Source organism: Onychostoma macrolepis, chromosome 07 (genome assembly GCF_012432095.1).
Source record: "Onychostoma macrolepis isolate SWU-2019 chromosome 07, ASM1243209v1, whole genome shotgun sequence".
Lineage (NCBI taxonomy): Eukaryota > Metazoa > Chordata > Actinopteri > Cypriniformes > Cyprinidae > Onychostoma > Onychostoma macrolepis.
Window position 1 is genome coordinate 14,362,288 of NC_081161.1, and position 19,055 is coordinate 14,381,342.

At 38.6% G+C, this 19,055-nt stretch overlaps 1 protein-coding gene across 3 annotated transcripts in view; it reads right to left on the reverse strand.

The window, feature by feature from the left end:
* Nucleotides 1-19,055, reverse strand: part of LOC131544242 (protein phosphatase 3 catalytic subunit alpha) — a 270,987-nt gene that overhangs the window by 99,045 nt on the left and 152,887 nt on the right. For all 3 annotated transcript variants that reach the window (XM_058782316.1, XM_058782317.1, XM_058782315.1), the window contains exons 3-5: nucleotides 9,881-10,005; nucleotides 9,662-9,773; nucleotides 8,705-8,850 (exon numbers count right to left, since the gene is read on the reverse strand). In XM_058782316.1, coding sequence (XP_058638299.1) covers nucleotides 8,705-8,850; nucleotides 9,662-9,773; nucleotides 9,881-10,005 — 383 coding nt within the window. The remainder of the gene's footprint in view (nucleotides 1-8,704; nucleotides 8,851-9,661; nucleotides 9,774-9,880; nucleotides 10,006-19,055) is intronic.

Consider the following 19,055-nt stretch of genomic DNA (forward strand, 5'->3'; position numbering starts at 1 on the left):
AGCGCACGTATCCTAACTAGGAATAGCGCAGCAAGCCAAAAACAAAGCCCGCCTCCCGATTACCTGATATTACCCAACACATGGGAGGACACGGGCTCCACCTGAAGATTATAGAATCTTGCAAAGGTGTTAGGTGTCGCCCAGCCCACAGCTCTACAAATATCTGCAAGAGAGGCACCGTGTGCAACGCCCAGGAGGAGGAAATGAGTCCTCACTCCCAGGGGGCAAGGCTCACCTTGGGACTGGCACGCCAAGGTGATGGCATCCACTAACCAATGACCCATCCTCTGTTTGAAGACAGCCATCCCCTTCTGCTGTCCTCCATTGCAGACAAAGAGTTGCTCGGAGCATCTGAAGCTCCGGGTGCGTTCCACATAAATACGCAAGGCATGGACCTGACACAGCAACGCAAGGGCCTAGGAGGATTTAGCCTCCTCGCACCTCTCAGGAACCTGATGATTAGGTGATGCTTCCACAGGGACGAACCGTCCACTACATCGTGGTGAGCCGCAATGGCAACGACATACACCTTCAAAGAAGAACATCACTCAATAATCAGACACCATTTCAAAGCATAGGCCTGCCTCGTAGAAGGGGCTCTAGCTTGAGTGATAGTATCTATCACAGCCTGAGAGGTCTACCACGTCCCGCCCAGAAGCCAGATGTGCAGGTTCCATAGATCAGGTCGCGGGTGCCAGATCGTACCCATCCCCTGAGAAAGAAGGTCCTTCCACAGGGGAATCCTCCAGGGAGGGCCTGTTGCAAGAAGCATGAGGTCGGTAAACCAGGTCCAGGTGGGCCAGAACGGCGCAACCAACAGGACCTGCTCCTCGTCCTCCCTGATCTTGCACAGAGTCTGTGCAAGGAGGCTCTCTGGGGGGGAAGGCGTACTTGCATATACCACGGGGCCAGCTGTGTGCAAGCGCATCTGTGCCGAGGGGGGCCTCGGTCAGGGAATAAAACAGCCGGCAGTGGGAGGACTCTCGGGAAGCGAACAGGTCCACCTGGGTTTCCCCGAATTGACTCCAAATGAGCTGAACCACCTGAGGATGGAGTCTCCATTCTCTGGGAAGGGTAAGCTCTTGTAAGAGCGCATCAGCTGCACGATTGAGCTCTCCCGGGAACATGAACGGTACGCAGTGATTTGAGTCGCATCTGACTCCAGAGGAGGAGATGACGGGCGAGTTGCGACATGAGACACTCTGATGGTTGATATATGTTACTGAGTGCGTTTACATGGACCCTCTTAATGCGATTATAATGAGATTTTGGCGATATTGCGATTATGCTTTACCTCATGTAAACGCAATACTTCGATCTAAATAATACGATTAAGCTCATAATCGCAGCAAGCATAATCGTATTAACATAGGTGGCGTACACCGATTTTAATCGGAATATACAGGCATGTAAACACCTTAATCGCAGTATTGCCGCTCTGACCAAAGTGCGCATGCGCTTGTGACATATGAATAACGTGACACGCACCTGTAATAATACGGAGATTAGAAACGATGGAGGTGAAGAAAGCATCGCATTCTGAGGAAAACACAACAAGCTGCCAGCAGTCTCTGTGCAACATGATCTCACAGAATTCCGTGTAATGTTCACGGACTTAACCCCGAATCTGTGGTGGCATCACGGAATCGCCGAAAATTCCGTGATGGACTCACAGAAAAAAATTCCATGATGGGCTCACAGAAGTGATACCAATGTGAGTCAGTGACAGGCATCAGCCGTGCTCCACGCACGGAAACCAGTGAATCCGTGCATGGACCACGGCTGATGCCTTCTGTGAGCCCATCACGGAATTTTCGGCGATTCCGTGATGCCTCCACAGATTCGGGGTTAATTAAGTCCGTGAACATTACACGGAATTCTGTGAGATCAGGTTGCTCTGTTCCTTACCCTCATTCAGAAAGGACGAACAGAACGCGACGGCAGCGTATAGGGAAATTCCATCATATTTCTATCATGGCGCCGAAAAAGCGTGGAATACAGCGATACAAAATCATTATGCATTAGACGTAAATAGATTAAAACGGCGACCAGTAACACTGCTCTTTCTGAGTCCATCATTTGTGCTGTCCAGTGGGGTAAGTGAATAATGGCAGTGAAAAAATTAACCACAATTCTTAGCGAATAATAAGAATAATGGAAATTGCATGTAAACGGGAGTAAGAGCTTTGCTCTTGACATGTAAACATCAAAATGCGATTAAGTCCTTACTCTGATTATTGGAAATAATCGCAATATTCGTGCGCATGTAAACGCAGTCACTGTCACCATGTTGTACATCCGGACAAGTACATGCTTGCCCTGCAGCAACAGTCGAAACCAGCGAAGAGCAAGTAGCACTGCTAGCAACTTGAGGCAATTGATGTGCCACTGCAGTTGAGGTCCTGTCCAGGAGCCTGGGGCTGCATGTCCGTTGCATACGGCACCCCGGCCCATCTTGGAGGCATCTGTGGTGACAACAATATGCCTCGACACCTGTTCCAAGTGCACTCCTGCCCATAGAAATGCAGAAAATGAGCATGACCGTCAACTCAGCCTCGGACTCCAACTGAGCAGCCACCCCAGCGGTCATTCCTGACCGTGATCCTCAGGTCACCCTTGTCCCTAACCAACGCAGCCACAGAGTCTTTACGACCCGACAAACTGGGCTGGGTAGAGCTCGAGGGAAGCCTCATTATGAATGAGAGCCACTACCTTAGCACAGCCATGGACATGCACTCACAGTGTGGGCACAAGCCATCCCGTCTCAGAATGTTTACAGCCCAGACACGTGAGACAGTGATCATGTCCGTCGTCAGAGGTAAGGAAACTACCATACCCAGAAGCACACGGTCGGAAAGTCATCTCGAAAGAAGCTCTCAAAAACCGTGTGTGCTAAATTTCTAAATTGTGACCAGGGGAGGACCACATAATTTATCTGTGCTCTAGCAGGGTGATCTCTCCGCTGAAATGCATGGGTGGTGAATCTCGACCAGAGTAACCCCTGCAGCTTCGATTAAATCTTATTTTCTTCTTTCTTCTTGAGAGAAGCAGCGCTCACGAAGCGATCGGCTCTGAAGCAAAAATCTGAATGCGTGCAAATTCCACTCACCAACTCTCATTGGCCTTTTCTTCTAAAGCTCAGAGGTGATTGGGGCTCCCGAGTGAGACCCCTAACGTCAGTCGACATAACGTCGAACGTGACTGACTGAAAGGGAACCTCAATTCCCAAACAATGAAACATTGTAAGTAAAAGGAAGGTTGATGTGACAGTGTTAAACATGCCTCTTTCCCAACTTTTTTGGAGTGTGTTGCAGCCATCAAAATCAAAATTTATTCATATATACAAAATACATTTACGTTGGACAGTGAAAACTTTGGAAATCTTTTCTTTGTACTTTTGTCAGTTAAATAAAACTTAAAGAGAATGAACAAATCACAGATTCTTGATTTTATTGCATTGTACAAAATGTCCTAACTTCTCTGGAATTGGGGTTGTAGTATGTTTCAGTAGTGTTTTAGTATTAGGTAAAATTTTGTAATGTTATGTGTTTGCTACCAAAGCATTACTGTCACTACCAAAAATGTGCAGTCACGACCAAAACATGGAATGTTTTGTCAAAAATAAAGTATACTGAATTATCAACTAAGATGTTATGATAGTTTCTGGTTCAGTGTATATTCAAACTAATGAATCCTTAACCTTGAAATCAGTATGATTAACTTTTTGCCTTTTACAAAGAAAGTTTGGATTCAAAATACAACAAATCTCATAAATCACACTTGAAATATTTATTTACTTCTGAAGTTATTTTAATAAAATAACAAAAAGATATATTTACAATGTAGATGTAAACAAAATCCTAATATGTCAATATAACGCTTCTAATTAAATTATTATTACTGTGTTTCGGTAGTAACAAATTTGGGGAGAGGACAAATATTCCAAAACTTTCTGAAAATACAATATGAAAATTAACTGCATAATTACTAGAAATGTGTATCTTGGATATTATACAATTTGCATACATACAATACAATTTGCATACATGTGGCCGACACGGACATCAGTCAGTCCGTGTCGGCCACAACACCTCGAGCACTACCACACTGAGCACAGGTGCCCCACAAGGCTGTGTGCTCAGCCCGCTGCTCTTCACGCTGCTGACCCATGACTGCACTGCCAAGTCCAGCTCCAACCACATCATCAAGTTCGCTGATGACACAACAGTGGTAGGTCTCATCAGCAACAACGATGAAACGCACTACAGAGAGGAAGTGGCACAGCTGGCTGAATGGTGTGGCACTAACAACCTGTCCCTCAATGTGAGTAAGACAAAGGAGGTTGTGATGGACTTCAGGAGAAACTCCGTTGATCACCCCCCACTGACCATCGACAGCTCGACTGTGGAGAGAGTCAGCAGCACTAAATTCCTGGGGGTGCACATCACAGAGGATCTCACCTGGTCCACCAACACCATGTCACTCTCCAAGAAGGCACAACAGCGCCTACACTTTCTCCGCCGGCTGAAAAGAGCAAGTCTCCCTCCACCCATCCTCACCACCTTCTACAGGGGCACCATTGAGAGTGTGCTGACCAGCTGCATCACTGTCTGGTACGGGAACTGTACTGCAGCAGACCGCAAGACCCTCCAGCGAACAGTGAACACAGCTGCAAGGATCATCGGTGCTCCTCTCCCCTCCATCCTGGACATTTTCCTCACACGATGCTCCAGCAAAGCCAATAGCATTGTGAAGGACTCAACACATCCCTCCCACAGTCTCTTCCAGCTCCTACCATCAGGAACACGGAACCGGAGCATCAGAGCCCGCTCTGCCAGACTGCTCAACAGCTTTTTCCCCCAGGCTGTGAGAGCCCTGAACTCAAATCACCCCGCCCCTCTCTGAACCCCCATACAAACCCCTACCTCCTGTAACATGTAACGTGCAATTCAAGTGTGCTACACACAGGTGAGTGGGCCTGTACAAACCACCTGTAGTAGCACACTCTCCTCCTCTATGCGCACTAGTCACTTTTCACACACACTGCTGTGTGTACACAAATCCCACAAAAAGAACTCAGTAATATATGTATGTTTACATGCTCATGCACTACAAATCCTCCTGCACTGTTCCCCAGCCAGCTGCTTGAACTCAATGTTTCTCCTTGCACATGTACAGTATTTATCTGAAGCATTCGTATAGTTTGTATTTTTTAGTTTGTATAGGTACTTTTTATATATAGTATATTTATAGTCAAAATCTATCAGTAGGATAGTTGTGTATAGGTTTATATTGTTTTACTCCATTGTTGTATGCCTGTATTTATGTAGCACCGTGGTCCTGTGAGGCACGATATTTCGTTCCACTGTATGCCCCCGCATGTAGCGGAATGACAATAAAGCTCAACTTGAACTTGAACTTGAACAATTTTTGGAAAAAGACATATTTTTTTCAAGACGTTTCCAACTCTGACTTTGGACCAATTCTGTAGAATGGCCAATATACAGGTGCATCTCAATAAATTAGAATGTCGTGGAAAAGTTCATTTATTTCAGTAATTCAACTCAAATTGTGAAACTCGTGTATTAAATAAATTCAATGCACACAGGCTGAAATAGTTTAAGTCTTTGGTTCTTTTAATTGTGATGATTTTGGCTCACATTTAACAAAAACCCACCTATTCTCAACAAATTAGAATACTTCATAAGACCAATAAAAAAAAAAAAAACATTTTTAGTGAATTGTTGGCCTTCTGGAAAGTATGTTCATTTACTGTATATGTACTCAATACTTGGTAGGGGCTCCTTTTGCTTTACTGCCTCAATTCGGCGTGGCATGGAGGTGATCAGTTTGTGGCACTGCTGAGGTGGTATGGAAGCCCAGGTTTCTTTGACTGTGGCCTTCAGCTCATCTGCATTTTTTGGTCTCTTGTTTCTCATTTTCCTGTTGACAATTCCCCATAGATTGTCTATGGGGTCAGGTCTGGTGAGTTTGCTGGCCAGTCAAGCACACCAACACCATGGTCATTTAACCAACTTTTGGTGCTTTTGGCAGTGTGGACAGGTGCCAAATGCTGCTGGAAAATGAAATCAGCATCTTTAAAAAGCTGGTCAGCAGAAGGAAGCATGAAGTGCTCCAAAATGTCGGGTGCAGTCACTTTGGTTTTCAAAAAACACAATGGACCAACACCAGCAGATGACATTGTAACCCAAATCATGACAGACTGTGGAAACTTAACACTGGACTTCAAGCAACTTGGGCTATGAGCTTCTCCACCCTTCCTCCAGACTCTAGGACCTTGGTTTCCAAATGAAATACAAACTTGCTCTCATCTGAAAAGAGGACTTTGGACCACTGGGCAACAGTCCAGTTCTTCTTCTCCTTAGCCCAGGTAAGATGCCTCTGACGTTGTCTGTGGTTCAGGAGAGGACAACTGTAGCCAAATTCCTTGACACGTCTGTGTGTGGTGGCTCTTGATGCCTTGACCCCAGCCTCAGTCCATTCCTTGTGAAGTTCACTCAAATTCTTGAATCGATTTTGCTTGACAATCCTCATAAGGCTGTGGTTCTCTCGGTTGGTTGTGCATCTTTTTCTTTCACACTTTTTCCTTCCACTCAACTTTCTGTTAACATTCTTGGATACAGCACTCTGTGAACAGCCAGCTTCTTTGGCAATGAATGTTTGTGGCTTACCCTCCTTGTGAAGGGTGTCAATGATTGTCTTCTGGACAACTGTCAGATCAGCCTTCTTCCCCATGATTGTGTAGCCTGAACCAAACTGAGAGACCATTTTGAAGGCTCAGGAAACCTTTGCAGGTGTTTTGAGTTGATTAGCTGATTGGCATGTCACCATATTCTAATTTGTTGAGATAGTGAATTGGTGGGTTTTTGTTAAATGTGAGCCAAAAGAACCAAAGACTTAAACTACTTCAGCCTGTGTGCATTGAGTTTCACAATTTGAGTTGAATTACTGAAATAAACGAACTTTTCCACGACATTATAATTTATTGAGATGCACCTGTATGCATATATAGATGTACATATTTTCTACATAGTTTTGTGTTATATATTGTGCACAACTGTATGTGTCTGGCTAACCGGCTAACTTACATTATTATTGTCTTACTAAAATAGTTCTGTTTTTCAGCTGTGGGCCCACTATTACCTGAAATTGTGTCAGTTAATGCAGGTTGTCTGTTGTTCTTACTACCATGAGTTATGATAAAGGATGGAGCAAGAATTTGGTTTACAAACTTTAATGTTACATCTGACATTCATGTTAATGCTCGGCTAATGAATTAACCATTACTGATGTAGTTAAAGATACAGTACCCACATGTGCACCTCAATAAATTAGAAATACACACATCGGTTTGTTGATGGACACTGTTGGAACTACAAAGTTGCAACGTAATGTATGACAAGCTGAGTAAAAACTAATGACTGAGAAACGTCCTGCTCAAGTCATCCTTGTGATGGAGGTATAGTTTGAATTGATATGTCATCAATAGTCATCAATTGATATGGTAAAATCGACGCCACCATTATTAACATTATAGTGTTTACATTCACTGAGGACTGATGAAGCCTCCAGAGCTGAAATTCAGATATTGTAATGCATGCTGTAAGCAGTAGACTAGAGCCCTGCGCGGGACTGTTTTCTTAAACCCGCACCTGCCCGCTCCCGCTGAATTTCTGACCAGGACTACCCGCTCCCGCAACCTGCGTATTCCACTCCTGCCCGTGCCCGAAATGTTTGTATCCACTCCCGCCCGCTCCCGCGGACTTTCTCTCAGAGCTTGTGAAAAATGTACACAAATACTCAAACTAAATGTTAACATCCAGAATAACAGGCTTTAAACATGATTGCGTTTAAATAAGATGATGTAATGCTAAACCAAAGCACCACACATGACAAAAACATTGGGTATTTTTTATTACCGTTATAAAATATTAACCGTTAAAACAAAACTAGCGGCTTACGAAGTTTAATTCTTTCCCATTTTTTTCCATGACAATTGAGAATTGTTTCCAGATTGAAACAAACTGACTTGCCTCACTTTGCTTTTGTGATGTAAACAGCCGCTTTAATTTTCTTCTCAACTTCATGTGTTGACTCAATTTCTATTGCACGCCAAATCCCACCGTTTCCCGCGGGTCTCCCGCAAAATTTTCTGACCGCCCACTCCCGCCCGCACCAAAGGTAAAACTGCCCACTCCCACGAGATTTGCGTTGGGTCCCGCGGGAGCTCAAACCCAATGCAGCCCTCTACAGTAGACCAATCACAACAGTCTGGGCCATCTGACCAATCAGAGAAGAATAGCCTCACAGAAAAGAGCGTTTTAGAGAGACTGAATCTGCGACATGTTTTAGACTCTTTGAGAAATGAGGTGATGTGCAATGTATATTATGAGAAAATGGAAGTGTTTTTGACCTTGGATGCATTGGATTGGATCCTTGGATGCTTGGACACTACTTGTTGTAGTAGATTGCCAAAACTATATTAGGAACCTTTAAAATAGCATGATGAGACACTTACTGTTACAGTCCCTTTTAAGTGGAACAAAAAGAAGGAATATCTTTTTCGATGGTCAATTGCATTGCATATACATTGCACGTACAAAAAGCACTGGTGTTAATGGAGTAATAAATCAAATAATGGTTCATTAAATAGGGTAATGACACTGCTTTGTTATGTACATACTTTCCTGATGTCATCAAGGTTTGTGATTTCGGGGGACAATCCACCGTGCACACACAAGAACTGCTGGTTCATCAGCGCTGCCAGGGGAAGACAGTCAAAGGCATCCATACACGCATCATACACCCGCTCTGAATATTTAAATCTACCTGTCAGGGATGGAGGATATTGACCAATTGAGGAGCAGGGAAAAGAAAATGAGCATCAGTGAAACCAAACATCAACACACACTCTCACTAAAAAGGCCATCCAAACACTTCTAATAGAAAAAAAGAGATTTAATATAAGGTGACGGCTTTTTCGACCCAATCAGCCCAATCCAAGAGAAAAAGTTTTTGACATAGTTTTGTAAACATTAAGGTGAGCCAACAAAATTTCTGACTTCAAATAATGAGGAAGGAAGTGGCTTTACATCTAAATAGAAATGCCAGAAAAAAAGGGTGACAGTATAAAAAAAAAAAAAAAAAAAAGATCTGTGACCAGAATCAGCCCTCTTTAATTTTCTTATGGGTGATAGTTTACTTTAAGCTGTATATCTGTCAAAACGCAACAAAGTTTTTGGTTACACTTTATTTCGATAGTCCACTTTAGACATTCTACTAACTATACGTAACTTTGTAACTACATGTCAACTACATATCAACTAATTCTCATTAATTTGCAACTACATGTCTACTAACTCTCAGTAGGGTAGGTTTAGGGTTAGTAGAATAAGTTGACATACTTGCAAAGTTTCTCTTAGTCAGTCTGTTGAATGTTGTGGACCCATCAAAATAAAGTGTTAGAAGATATTAAGCAGACAGTCTACTAATATCCAATGACTGCTAGTTGACATGTAGTTGCAAAATTACTTACTGTTAGTAGAATGTCTAAAGTGGACTATTGAAATAAAGTGTTACCAAGTTTTTTTGTTCAATGGTTCAATGGTTCAATTGTGATGTGGTTGGCAGTCATACTTACATTCCTGTTTAAAAGTGAAATACTCTGTTAAATGTCTACATTCGTGGTTCCCACGCAGCAAAAACAGTGTCTTGGGATAAAGGATTTTTAAGGCCCATAGGTACAGTACACACTGTGGACACACACACACACACACACACAAAACAAGAGTAAAACCAAAGGATTAGAATTATAAAAGGACATATACAATTTAGTGTTCAGATAATAGCAGTGACTTACTTCAATACTGAAATATCCTCTGTCCACATAATCACCCAGGAAAAGGTATCGTGTGCTGGCTGGAGACCCTCCTACCTCAAAGAGCTTCATCAAGTCAAAGAACTGCCCATGAATGTCTCCACAAACTAGAGAAAACATACAGAATACAGTTATTTGCAAAATGCATTTATTTTATTATTATTATAGTTATTTCATTATTATTAGCACTGTGCTGACTCAATTATGTCTCTACCTTAATATTAGTTAATGCAATATCTAACATCAATAACAGTACCGTTACAGAATGTATTAATCTTGGGTTATTGCTAATATACATTTTTAATTTTATATATACTAATGTATTACAGTATAAACTTATAATTATAAACAATGAATATAGTATATATTAAGTTAATGAAGAGTAAATATAAATATAAATACATAATGAAGATATTATGAATGCAGGTGAATTAACAATAATTTAACAATGAGCAATGAAATGTTTATATATTATATATTTATTAGTTCACCTAGTAAAAACATTGTTGTTCACTGTTAATGCATAATACATAATGCTTTAATTACAATTAACCTGGTTAAGAATTACCACCAAACTGCATCAACATTTCGGTTTCTTCTTATCAATATTTTTTTATTTAGTTCTACTTTCATAACAAGTCCTAGAGTTGAGAATAATAAAACAATTTGTCTTTTAATAAAAAAACAGACAAATTGGTGTTTAATAATAATAATTGAGACTGGTATTACTCAGTTTAGTCAGAGCTCATTTGATAACAATCATCATCATTACTTTCACAAGACTTCACAATTTGTACTTTAACAACATAATACAGATTTGTGTACAATACCACTAACCCCTACAGGACTATGCACATTACTAAACATTTGTATACTGTGTCAGGTCTTGAAAAAAGCACAGCAGCAAAAATCTATCATGTTTTGACAACACTGCTGGAAGCTTTTTAAATAAAATGTGTCACCTGGCCTCCTGTTGTATGAATAATAAATCAATCTGTTCTATAAGTGCTGAAAGACAGCTTTGTGTAAAAATGTTTGCTGGCCCCTGATAATTTATCCAGCAATATAGTTTTTGACATCCTAAGGTGGAGAGTGGAGAAAGGCTTGCTGGTGTGAGCTCTGAAAACATAGGAAAAAGAAAGTTCAAATCCTTCCAGGGGACCTCCCTTTGACCACTGATGCTCTACCCTAAAACAAGGCAATAATGCCCTCTCTCATCCAGCATTGACTGCATTTTTGTGCCCCATGCACACAGACCCCTCTCACCTTAAAAATAAATAAAAATAAAAAAAAAACTGCTATGCACCTGTCCACAACATTGAAAAAAATGATTTATTTTAGTGTATTTGGACACTGACACAATTTTCATAATTTTGGCTCTGTATGCCACCAGAATATAATTAAAATGAAACAGTCAAGATTAATTTGAAGTGCAGACTTTAAGGATTAATTCAATGGGTTGGACAAATCTTATTTTAGCAAAAGCTTATGAATTACAACCATTTTTATATACACTGTAAAAAGTGATAAGTTGACTTAACTTAAAAAAAATTTAGGAAACCCGTTGCCTTAACATTTTTAAGTACATGATAATTAAAAAAATAAGTTAATTGAATTGTCAAATTCACTTAACTTTATTATTATTATTATTATTATTATGTACTTAATAATTTTAAGGCAACAGGTTTCCTCAATTTTTTTAAGTTAAGTCAACTTATCACTTTTTACAGTGTACAGAATATGCATGGTCAATCAGGTTGTGGTTAGGAGATTGACTTCGCCATTGCAGAATATTCCACTTTTTTTACCTTAAAAACTCCTGGGTTGCTTTTGCTGTATGTTTGGGTCATTGTCCATTTGAAGTGATGTCTAATCAACTTTTCTACATTTGGCTGAATCTGGGCAGACAGTATACCCCTATCTGTCTTCTGTCACGTCATCAATAAACACCAGTAACCCAGTGCCACTGGAAGCCATGCATGCCCATGTCATCACATTGCCTCCACCATGTTTCACAGATGATGTTGTATGCTTTGGATCATGAGCTGTTCCAAGCCTTCTCCATACTTATATTCCAAAGAAACCCAAGATAACAGGCCTTAATGACTACAGACCTGTGGTTCTAACGTCTGTCGTCATTAAGTCATTTGAAAAACTGGTTCTGGCTTATCTAAAGGACATCACTGGACCCTTACTGGACTCCCTGCACTTTGCTTACCGAGCAAACAGGTCCATGGATGATGCAGCCAACATGGGACTGCATTACATCCTGCAACACCTGGACAAATCAGGGACTTATGTGAGGATCCTGTTTGTGGACTTGAGCTCGGCCTTCAACACCATAATCTCTACACTCCTCCAGACCAAACTAACCCAGCTCTCTGACCCTATCTGTCAGTGGATCACCAGCTTTCTGACAGATAGGCAGCAACTAGCGAGACTGGGGAAATTCATGTCAAACAGCCGCTCCACCAACACTGGTGCCCCTCAGGGATGTGTTCTCTCCCCACTGCTCTTCTCCCTGTACACCAACGACTGCACCTCTAAAGACCCCCTGTCAAACTCGTGAAGTTTGCAGACGACACCACACTCATCGGCCTCACTAATATATATATATATATATCTATATATATACATTAGTGCTGTCAATCGATTAAAAAAATTTGGTTAATCATGATTAATCACAAATTTAAAATACTACGATTTACCTGCAAATGTGTTGAAATAAAGAAATGACAAACTAGTTAAAGGAAACAGAACCTTTCACATTCCGCCAGGTATGAGACATAATCCTTATTATTCTTTTATCATTATTCTTTTGTTTTTATTCAGCCATTATTAGCCTTTATACTGGCAATAAATCGTTTACCAAGCCACATCACTTCAATCCCAGTATACATTTACCCAACTATTATCAAAAGTATTTCTAAATAAATACAACTAAATATTTTCTTCGACCTTACATGAAGTATTATGACAAAATGCATTATGAAGAAGAATTGACCTGTTCTGCAGGTGTATTAGTGCTAATATTAGGATCATGCTTCGTAAGACAATTTATGAGATTAATAGTACACTTTTACTCAGAACTCACTTCAAACCACCATCGAGTGTTTGTAATAACTTCTTTTTACGATCACGTGGAATTTGGTCGTTTACTGTTGTTAAAATATGCTATTTATAGCCTTTTATATCGCTGAACAAACATTCAACAAGAAAATCACATACAAATATCCTATCGTAATCGTGTGTTTATTATCTTATATAATCTATAGTGGCTGTTGTCATGTTTATTTCTGCTGTGTAAAAGCCTTAACATGTATGCTCTGGCTGAAACTCACGTTGTTTGTGATGTTACAACCACCTCTCCGTTCTTAAGTTGCCAGCGATACATTCCAAGTATAATACACATTAGTAAAATGATCTATTTTAATTTTTATTTGTCTATATATATGGAATTAGATTTGTGCCAAATAAAATGAATGTAATTTTTAAAGAAACGTATGAAAATATCAAGTGAAACTGAATAAAATGTCTTTGAAACTAAAAAATAAATAAATTACAGGCAAAATCTTTGACCTCGTTTTTAATACATTGCAGGTTTTGCAACTGTTTTCTCATCTTTCATCCGTTGATCTGTACTTACAAATGCACTTCCAGAGTTTTCATTTACACTTCTAAAGTTTTCGTTTACGATTCTGAAGATTTCATTTACGCTTCTGAAGTTTTCGTTCGCCATTCTGACACAAAGCTCTCGTGGGGGCGGGGTTAACAGCGGTGTGTTCTCATTGGCTACTGAGTTTTTGATTGACAGCTTCTTGACCTGGAAGTGAAGGCGTCAGTATCGTTGCGCCTGTGTGGATGTGAGCGTCTGTTAGCGGCTTCCCATTTCATTTTAATGATATAAAATGATATATAAAGATTTTTTATTATTATTTTATCAGTATTTTTCTGCTGCTACACTACATTGATGAGATGATTTCTTAGGAATAGCACAGATGAATGATATAATCATCATGATCATCAATCATCGTTGTTATCAGGATACTCACGGTAAGTGTTCTTGATTTAGTCCAATCACAGGACCTGGTTATCTACACACAGTTACAGTCTTCAATTAGATCATATTTGCTTCGATTAGTTCATATTTTCCCCCAGCACATAGATTGTACAGTACTAAATTTACTGTATCTGACAATAACCAATGCTATTTTACAAGCCCGCTGTCAATCACTGCGCTGTCAACTTTAGCAAGGTAAGCCTTTTACAAACAAACAAACAAACTTTGACAAATAATGCCTAAATATATATCCAAATGCAAAACCTAATACATGCAAATAATTATGACTGAAAACAGTTTCCAGCAACTAGGGTATACACAGTCATGATTATATAGGGCTATACAGAGCCATCTAATGGTTACACAGCGGTATTACAGATGATTAATGGTACATGACTTTGAGGTATTTTAGTACCAAGTTAATACTAATATATATATTAAATTATTATATTGTGTATTTATTTGTTTGAAATATTTTAAGTTTGAAATGTGCCATGGGAGTTCAAAGCAGTTTGTATTGTTAGACTATGATACATGTCCTTTCTCTGTTTCCAGAGAGAAGAGCAACTCTTCCATGAACTTCTGATGCTGACCCAGAGGATGTAGTGATAGTACCAGAGAGCCCTCATCAGACAAGAATCTTATTATGTTCAGACACATCACCTTTGAATGACTGGGATCTTGATCTTCAGACACCTGATATTATGCAAATATCTTTACTTCTTTGGAGCTCTAGATAAAACAAACACTGTTCACAAGTACACAAGAGGTTGCACTTTATTCTTATTAGTCTATGCTGATCTCGAATTGGCATACCAACAGCATGTGATTATTAAGGGGATAGTTCAAAAATAAAAAAATATATATTTTTAATTTTACTCACCCTCATGCTGTCTCAAATGTATATTACTGTACTTTCTTTCTACTGGACAGGTAAACACAAGTTAAGATTTTTAGGCAAATAATTAATCTCTGTGAGTCCTAAAGATGCTTTAAAAACCACACACAGTGACCATGACCGTAATCCATCTGACCTTAGTTTTTAAATCAGTATCTTTTGAAGTGAAACAACAGATAAGAAAAAACACTAATAATATAAACTTTTGACTATTAATAATCACTTCCACTCAACTGTCAAATGTGCATGGGTTACAGTTCACTTGTGTTATGTGGATTCTCAGAAATTGATTATTTTCTTAAAAATCTTTGTGTCAAGAAAGAAAGTTATATACATCTGGAATAGCATGAAAGTGAGTAAATGAAAGAATTTTCTTTTTTTTTGGCGTGGACTATCCCCATAAAGACTGATATTGCACTCCAGTACATTACATACTCATTCACTGTTTTGTAACTTATACTGTAACAGGAACTGTTGAAAGGATCATTGCAGTGTTTAAAACATATGAATTTTAAACATTCTGTATGTTATGTTCTTGTGCATTTTGTGTGGTAATGTAAAATATAATAGTACTGTGCATTATGTATATATGCAGTTAGTGTTTTGTGGATTCTGGTCTTTCCGCTCACAACATAATTGCATCCAAGACTTTCACTTTGATACTTGTGTATATGCTATAGTGACAATAAAGAATGTCAATTTATTTGAATTAATTCATATTTTCATTTACATTCATTCAACTGGTTTATAAAAGTCACACTTGAAAGAGTTGATGATTGTTAAAATGTATTTCAATTTTAAATGTTAGATGATGTTAACTAAATAAAATAACTAAACAAAATGATCAGCATGATAAAAACAATTGGCAGCAAGAACATTCTTTGTGTGGGATATGTAATAAAATGAGCTTGATTGCCTGGTTGGAGTGAGACTTTCTTGACGTCTGAATATCACAGTATAGTATTGTATTTCAAATGTAACAGCTCAACCTAATTAGACCCTATAATGCAAAAGAATCAAGAGCAATAAACACATATAATAAGAGAACACTGGACATTATACGATATTTCCAGTATTACAGTACTTTAATAATTAAACCTCAATATGACCTTTTTCTCTCACGTTTTCTCATGCTCCTAAAAGCTTATGTTGACAGAGTAGTAAGCAACAGATGAATACAGATTGAATTCAAAAACAAAACTCCTAACTTTATATCATTAAAATGAAATAGGAAGCCGCTAACAGACGCTCACATCCACACAGGCGCAACGATACTGACGCCTTCACTTCCAGGTCAAGAAGCTGTCAATCAAAAACTCAGTAGCCAATGAGAACACACCGCTGTTAACCCCGCCCCCACGAGAGCTTTGTGTCAGAATGGCGAACGAAAACTTCAGAAGCGTAAATGAAATCTTCAGAATCGTAAACGAAAACTTTAGAAGTGTAAATGAAAACTCTGGAAGTGCATTTGTAAGTACAGATCAACGAATGAAAGATGAGAAAACAGTTGCAAAACCTGCAGTGTATTAAAAACGAGGTCAAAGATTTTGCCTGTAATTTATTTATTTTTTAGTTTCAAAGACATTTTATTCAGTTTCACTTGATATTTTCATACGTTTCTTTAAAAATTACATTCATTTTATTTGGCACAAATCTAATTCCATATATATACACCTTGGGCGGCCACGGTACATTATAAAAGTAGCCCAAAAAGCCACAACCCACGGCTCTGTAATTTTTCCCGCAACTGTATTTTCAAAATAGCCCACTTGTGCCGCTACCCTGGCAACACTGGTTCGCTGTACGTTACCCTCATCACACAATAGCCCTATTTGGACAGGATTAGTTTTACAAGGGTAGATGGAGTAATGCTAATTTACCACAGGATGTCTGTAATATTAATGGCCAATTCGCACGGAATAAGAAATCTCAGTAATATTAGCAGAAGTGGGAGGAGTAACTCGATTCACGCCGCCCCTCCCTGTTGTCATGTGTGTGCTACATCCATCGATTTATTAATTAAATTAATTAAATTATGATTGGATTCTGATTGCAATAGACACTTACCTAAAGCTAACAGAAGTTTCGTGTCTCTAACAAGTGCTTTTGACCTTCTCTTTGATCTGAATGGTATGCATTGTCATATGCAGAAAACATTCGAGGTTTGCAGCAGACTTGTCCCACCGGCTAGAACGCAACTGAATGTTTCTTCAAGTGTGGAAAAAACGCAGAAAACTACTTTTAATTAGGAAATTACAGAATATTTATGTACATATTTACAGCTGGTCTATTTGCACGGGATTAGTATTACCTGATGTAATTCTTCTGGACCTTTTTACAGAAGGTAAAAGTCACCGTAATCTTTACTGACATTGTCCGTAATGATTACTGAGATGGCACATTTGGACGGGACTAAAATCACTGAGAAGCTCTGGTAAAAATTACTTTACCCCACCTCTCCATGTTAAACTAACCCCATCTGAATAGGGCTAATGACAGATATCCTTCCGCGCTGCGATGACGAGAAGAAGTTGGGGTCAAACCTTATCAAACGATTAATTTGCGTTAAAAAATATTAACGCGTTAACATTTTTAGATTAATCGCATGCGTTAACGTTGACACCCCTAATATATATTTTATATATATATATATATATATATATACAGAGCTGGGTAGATTACTTACAAATTGTAATCCGTTACTGATTCCAGATTACATGACAAAAATTGTAGTCAGTAACGCAATCCCTTACATTACACATTTTAGGTAATATAATCAGATTACTTTTGATTTAACTTGTTTATCACATTGATTTAAATAGCATTATCTTGTACCATAATGATGTAAAAAATGCAAAGAGTAAGAAAACTTTGTTCCATTCATTGTAATTTATAACATGAAGTGCATTAAACATTATTACATCAAGGTTTCCCAAACTAGGGTTCATAAAGTAACTGCAGGGTGGTTGTGAGTTTAACGAAAAGCTGACAATTAATTAAATCATAAAAAATGTAAATGAAAATAAATCATTTGAAAACAAACTCTCTTTCGAGGAAAGTCTCTTTACTCGGCGGCCATATTTGCAACGCCTCCGGGTAGCTCGTACAAGACCTATCTTAATGAATGGAGGAATCATGAAATCTCAAAAACTGCTCACTGAACTCACAATTAAATTACATAATGTTAAATCAGCAACAAAAATCTGAAATTAAGTGCCCCATGAATGTTGTTTCTTATGCTCAAATAGCGTTTAAAAAGCTTATTTTTCAGGCTAGACCAGCCAATGTGTTTGCGTAGTTCCAGTGTGCTTATGACTGCGCATGCATTGGCTGGTCTAGTCAGGTTTCTATGGGAAATGTAACTCTTTCATTTAGAAAGTGGGACTATTCCTCCATATTGTGCGTTGCAGTTTCTCCCATTCATAAGTATAGGAGTGAGCCGTCTTTGTATTTCTATAGTCTTTGTTTTAAATAAAACACTTACTAAAAAAGATGAAATATTTTTATTTAGCTGCATGCCATCATTAATCAACATCAAAGAAACCATGAACATGCAAATGTGATACTTAACTATTGAAATATTTATTTTTAAATCTCAGGGGTACTTATAGAAAATATATTTGGTGAATAAGGTTTAGATGACAAAAAGGTTTGGAAGGCCTGCATTACATGTAACTAAGAAATAACGTGAATATGTGCATTTTAATTAGCAATAATTAATAATACATGGTTAAAAAACCTATAGAGTAATAATTCAAATAAAAATGAATGTGTTCATCAGTAGTTGATGCAATGTTGAAACACTTCTTAAACCTGAAATTATTTTTGTAAATCCAGTGGTCCAATGCTGTCGCCATCTGACTAATGACTGATCTTTGTCAGTCTTTGACTGTGAATGTCCACAAAACTGGACTATATATACATACAGTATATAATATGTATATAATCGGTAGGCTATTTTTGAAAGGAAAATTTAAAAGATGAATAAGAGAAATTAGGGTGAATCAATGAATTATGAAAAAAATTATTGCTTTTGTCTGAATATGTAGTCATGTAATCCATAAAAAAGTAACTGTAGTCTGATTACAAGTATTTTAAAATGTAATTTACTCTAATTACAAGTACTTAATTTTTGGAATCTGATTACGTAATCCAGAATACATGTAATCAGTTACTACCCAGCTCTGTATATATACATA